The 6000-nt window shown below is 45.5% G+C and overlaps 1 protein-coding gene across 1 annotated transcript in view; it reads right to left on the bottom strand.

The window, feature by feature from the left end:
* The window catches only part of LOC144093607 (glycine receptor subunit alpha-2-like), an 83330-nt gene extending 81527 nt beyond the window's left edge, over positions 1-1803 (bottom strand). Inside the window, exon 1 of the mRNA XM_077627166.1 lies at positions 1369-1803. Within this exon, the coding sequence (XP_077483292.1) occupies positions 1369-1487 (119 nt within the window). The 5' untranslated portion in view covers positions 1488-1803. The remainder of the gene's footprint in view (positions 1-1368) is intronic.
* Positions 1804-6000: the final 4197 nt, after the last annotated feature.

Here is a 6000-nt window from a genome sequence, read left to right on the forward strand (position 1 = left end):
GGCATAAAACCGTATTGTGGTGCAGTGTGGACGCGTCTGCTCCTAATGCCTTCTCTCTGGAGAGAAGGCGCTCTATTTTGTCGGCAGGGAGGCGGTACTAAGTTGACGCATTTCATATGAACCGACTGCGTCACTCTGAGCACAATAATGTACATTCCAGGATCTTCAAAGCACATCGCGCCGCCCTTGCGCGAAGTTTAAACGTCGGAATATTAATGCGACTGCAGAAAAAGAAATTGCGATGTTACAATTTTTATTTTCCTACGCGCCTCCGGTTTCAGGCGGCGAGCTCGTCTAAATGGCTCCGGCGAAATGCATTTACGAGAGCACGCAGGTTGCGAGGTGCTACAAAGGTCTTTCGGAGTGCGTGCGCGATGGACTGGGTTCATGAAATATTACACTCTGCTGGAACATTCGCATACTTCTTTTCAGAGATGCTAACGTTGTAAGGAGTGCCTCCAAAACTGGTGGAAAACTCAGAGTCGCTTGTAGAATGAAACCACTTTGCCCGTTTGCCATATGCACGTTCGTCTATGTGAAGCTTTCATAAATAAGCGTCGCAAGAATATTATCTGAAATTACCCTCTGAATATTGAGAGCAGGCAACGTTCCCTTAAATGCTGGTAAAATATGGTTGGTAAATATCTGAACACAGAGTATATTTGTCAAACGTCAGGCATTAAAGCGCCAGCAAAAACAGATGCGCCCCTGGGGCAAAAAACTGGTGGAACTCTTTTCTTTGTTCGTGCTTCTTTTTTGGTACTTTTTGAGAATATCTGTTTTTTCATATCTTTTGTTTGAGGCCATTAAACGTTCAAAACTAGTTTCAAATAAGAGGCACAGAAGAGCATAACGCTTTATATAACCAAGGGCTCTGAAAACGAACTCATTGCGTATGAATTGACGGAGCGCTATACCGAACCTGTGAGGGTACCTCGACACTTATTCTGATTATTAATAAGGAGGCACCGCTGTTCATCGCACCTGAGAAAACTGACAACACAAACTGAGAAAAGGAGATTTTGTGTTCTTGACGCGCCCGCGACTCGAGAACAACCTCTCTGAAAACAAAAAAACCTCGAAGCAAACAAGTTTTAGCTACCTCTTTTTCATGAGGTATTTTTCGGCGCTGTCACTTTCTTGGCGCGAACACCACTAACTTGTTCTACGGACCTCATCTCGATGCTTTGTCTGCAGCTTCTACGCAGATTTTTTAAACAAAAATTGGAGTACAAGCCAATCTTATCTATTTTTACAACCGGAATCAACAAGTTTGCATTGCATTGTTCAGTTCTGTAACAGCGTTAGGTTTTGATTCCTAAAACAAACATTACAGGCGAAGAAGAAGCAGCATGAGTCCAGTCTCACCTCTGAGCCAGAGAAGCATGCACGGCGACCAGCAGCAGCAGGTAGCGAGCCACGAGCGGTCGCAGCAGTGTCATGCACCTGTCCGCGCCAAGCAGCAGCCGCTCAGCGGGTGGACGCATGGAATGAATGGAACGCGACGCCGCTACCGGCAGTCAGGATACCACGTGACCATGGGAGAGGAGAGCGAAAGCACGGCGACGGACGTGGGATGCAGTCAGAAGCGGAGGGTGGTCCGGTGAGGAGGTGAGAAGAGGCGCAAAAGGGGCCGGGCAGTGAACACCGAGCCCACCGCCGATCTGCACAGCGAGCGCCGGGAAGCAATGACGCAGGGCCGGCGCGCAGGCCGCGTGTTCGGACCACGACAAGTAGGGACCGGTGGCCGCCGCTCCTCGGCAGCCTGCGAGTTTGAGCGCCGCACGCCGCCGCCGCCACCACGCGCACACGCACGCGCTTTCATCCTCCTCGGCATCCTCATCCTTTCTTCCATCCCCTTGCACGCGCTTCTCTTCCACCCACTCTCCTGGCACTAGCCGCGTCGTTCTCTCCACCTCCCCTCTTCCCCGCGCGCATGCGCCCTGGGCTCCTTTCGCCGGAGGCCCCTGTAGTAGTAGCAGTGTTCCAAAAAGCGAACCAGAAAGGCGGGGCTCTCGCCGGTGGAGAACGCAAACCGCCAAAGCGGGACCCACTGTTTTGTTTTCCTCTTCATGTCTGTCTTTTTCCATCCGCAGCTTCTTTCGCCTGCTTTCCAGCAGTGTCGTTCTCTGGAGCGCGCGCGCCTCTTTCGTCGCCCACAACTCATACCTCCTGCGTCCTCTATTTTAGATGTGTTTTTTTTTTTTCACTTCACCTGCGTTCCTGCATGTCCGTCCGGTGTCATCCTCCTACACCGTGGACGAAAACTCGGCAGCCTAGCTCGTTTCCACAGCATTCCCCACTGCGTTCTCTCTCGCGTACTCTCGGTGCCACATTCTCGTTTTTGCAAGTCGGGATGGAAGGATGATGATTACGGTTCTCGCGCTGCACGCAGGATGCGTTCCCACTGCGTCCCGCGACTACAGCTGCCACTTTTACTCTCGGGGGCTAGTACATGGGCAAAAGTTTTATTTGGGCCCTTCCGCGCAGAGCGCTGAGTGTGTCCGTTATCAGAGCTGAACGTATGCTCGTGGGGCATCGGAATGCCTCCGGTGAGCGTGTCGAGTGCGTTCAGCAAAACGAGACGAGGCCGCCGCGCGAAGCAACACTGCCCCGTTATTCCGCGCTCGCTCGTCAACTGCTCTCAGCGCGCCAACTTCCGCTTACGTCGTCAAGTGAGAAAAGCGACGGGCTTATCATCCGTGAGGCAGAAGCGGAAGTTCACGGTGTGTTTTAGCTATTGCATCAAAACGATTATGGCCCACTTGCCCGCCGCATAATGACTACTACGAAAGCCTTGGTCGAAATATTATCCACGCTTTTAATATAATAACGAGTTCACTACAGAAATGAGGGCGCAAGCACAATGATAAAAATAAAATTGAATACTATTCCCTACCCTCAGAACTGCGCCGCAATCTTTTGCCTTCCAGCAGAATTTTCTCCATTGAAACGCACAAAGGCTTCTTGAGACATACCAGCCAATAAACGCGGTTACGTAAGTTTGGCAGCTTTAAACACCTATGCGAGTGAAAGCTCCGATTTCGGGATGAGAGAAGCCAGCTTCGATCTAGTGCGAATTGTGATTAGAAAAATTTCCTTATTCAAAACCAATTGATTGTGAAAAAAAACTGCAGGAATTGCAAGTAGGCGCCGAAACGGCGCCATGACCACGACGGCAGCCGATCCCCACGTGCATCGCTTTCTTAACTATTTACTCCCTCATGCTGAATGCAACATACAAAGCAGTGCACATGATTGAACTCTCACACTTATAGTGACTGCTTTAAAGTGCTCTGAAAGGTTCTGCGACTTCTCTGCTGTGCTAACGCCGCTATTTTTTTTAGATTTCTTTCCTTTTTCTTTTCTCTTCCACCATTTTTTTTCGGGGGGGGGGGGGGATGCCCGGTCTCGTCGAACTGTTTTCTCGCTTCCATGCTATGCTTTAGTTTGGTAAATTCGATCAGAAAACGTTTATTTTGTTTCAAAAATGAAATCGTCTCGGTTTTATTTTCTTTGTATGAAATAAATTGTGCCATCTAAAAGGCAGGCAATATGGGCATTGGACAAAAACAAATAGAGAAACTCGCTCCCGCATTCGGCTCAGTTCAGTTGAAGCATCTGCCTGGACACCTTTGCACTCCCTTTCTCAGCCCCACTGCATTTAAATAGGTTTAATTTTATTAGCTTTCATTTTACCTTCACTTAACACGGATACAGTGTTGGGAAAGTGGAACTTCCGTATTTTATGAGAGAAACAGACAGAAGAGCCATTTTTATGCTGTTTTTCTTAGAAAACCTTCTCAACTCTCACTTCAGCGAAAGTCAGTACTGGGGTGCAGTGTGTGAAAGCAAATAAGTAAACGCGTATCACAGTTAATCAGAAGCATCATGCAAAAAAATTTCATACATTTGGCCAATTGCTTATTTTTCTTATAAATTCAATTCAAAGCAGCCAGCTAGGTTAATAATAAAAACCATGAATTCTATGTTGCTGCTGCTTTTGCTGTCTTGGACGGAAATTTGGGAACTTCCTTTCTCTTTCCTTCTTTTATTTGATTTTTATTTTTCCAGCAGGAAGCCAGATTTCGCCTTGCCTACTACCTGGGTTTGGGACTTTTTATTCCGGCAGGTCTACCGTAAAAGAAGTTTTATTGGACGCACAGGACACGCGCAATCCCGGATAAAGGTCCCTTGTTTCATTTTGCTTACCTTTGAGCATTACTGTGTAGAAAGCAAACTGGTGTGAGTTTGAAAAGTTTCAGTCTTTGAAGCTCATTATTTCTGAGAAATCATGCATTCCCTCTAGAAACCTTTTCCAATGCACAGACGGAGCTTAATTATGCTGAATGGAAAGTGAACGTCATTAGTTATCTCTGGTTTATTTTCATTTGAATACCAACGCCCGGGGAGCCAATTTGCCTGGTTTTAGGTTAAAAGATCGTAGAGACATTCAAGAGCTAACAAAGAATTGAATAGATTGTGCGCAGATATACAAGATTAGTGTTCCCTTGCAAAATTTCTTCTGCTGATCTTTAAAAGCATCGACTTAATTAAATATACACAAATACATCGCACCGGCTTTAAAAATTAAAAGGTTTTAGAAGAACAAATGTTCGAAGTACATAAGCAAAAATTCAACAAGCACGACATTTTATGCCATGACAGGAAACCATTCGCTATATTGTCGATAGAAAAATTTTGTCGACTTATGAGCCAGTTTTATAGACTCGATTAGTTATCACGAACGCTGCAAGAACATTTTGCGGTAGGTACCTTTGCAATTAGTTCATTTCACTTCTCCAGAATTTGAAGTTTAAAGAAAGGCGACATCTGGCCCTGATAAAATTCAATAGCGATCTCCATCTGTTAGTAGCTGCGGCTTCATGGGGCCTCTTTTTATGCCACATGGCAAATCTTCGAATTAAAAAAAAATAATTGTGATTCAATTTTAAGCGTTGCTTGTGCATCTAAACAACATTTCACTGCCACAGCCTTCTGTACCGCTTTGAGTTGTGCAACAAAACAAGCATAGACGCTGTTTTTCTTTCTAATGATAGTCCACGTTCAAAAAAAAACTCTGCGGCGACCCCTGAACAATATACGGCCCAATATGTGAAATAAAAAATAAAATAAAGCATTCTCGACTTGAACAAAACTTGAAAATATGCTCAATATGACGGCAACACGTCTGCAAATTTAAAATTATAAGGCTAAGGGAAAATAGATAGCAATGCTTCAGCCACAGCTGTGCTTAGATTTTGTTTTAATAAGTTGGTTTCGCCTGACAAGTTGCATGATCATAAAATTTAAATATCACTGCTTCTTAATTATTCACGTAGTGCCCAACCGAAGAAAAAAAAGATTCGTGAAAGCTACCTAAAACAAGCACTATGTAGCTAAATTTTTTTTTCTAGACCGCAGCGGTGGCCTCAGCATCAGCCGCGCATGCGGGAGGTGCAGGGTTCGATCCCCCGTGACACCGGGCACCCACCGGTGATTCAATGGTCACAAGCTTTCCTCTGGTCTGGTGTTCGGCCTCTTTAGGGTGAAATGCTTGGGAAATGGGTCCTTCGCTCCACCTTGATTAAATGAAAAGTACCCTGTACCATGTCGCTCTTTCGTCGCAGATGCCCTTACGCCACAAAAATTCACTGTCATTATCATCATAAATTTTTGTTTTTCAATTCTTATCTTAGTAAAAGGATCAGACGACGATACTTCTACTGACTCTAAAGTCGTTTTGAGAAAGGCAAACTGTAGTTCTCTGGAAATGCAATCATATTTTCCTCGGAGATGACATTGATTGAAGTTTGAAGCCATTCAAGAGCGAGCTTTCAATGAACACTAGGGAATGCAAATTTTTTGTTTGTGGACTTCTCGTTCTCAGCTGCGCTACGATTTCCGCTCATTTACTGGTCTGCTTGTTCGATATCCTTTCTAGTTTTTTTAATAACTTCACGTGTCGTCGCCGATGCATTCAAGCGGTTAGTACGATTC

The sequence above is a fragment of the Amblyomma americanum genome, chromosome 6 (genome assembly GCF_052857255.1).
Source record: "Amblyomma americanum isolate KBUSLIRL-KWMA chromosome 6, ASM5285725v1, whole genome shotgun sequence".
Lineage (NCBI taxonomy): Eukaryota > Metazoa > Arthropoda > Arachnida > Ixodida > Ixodidae > Amblyomma > Amblyomma americanum.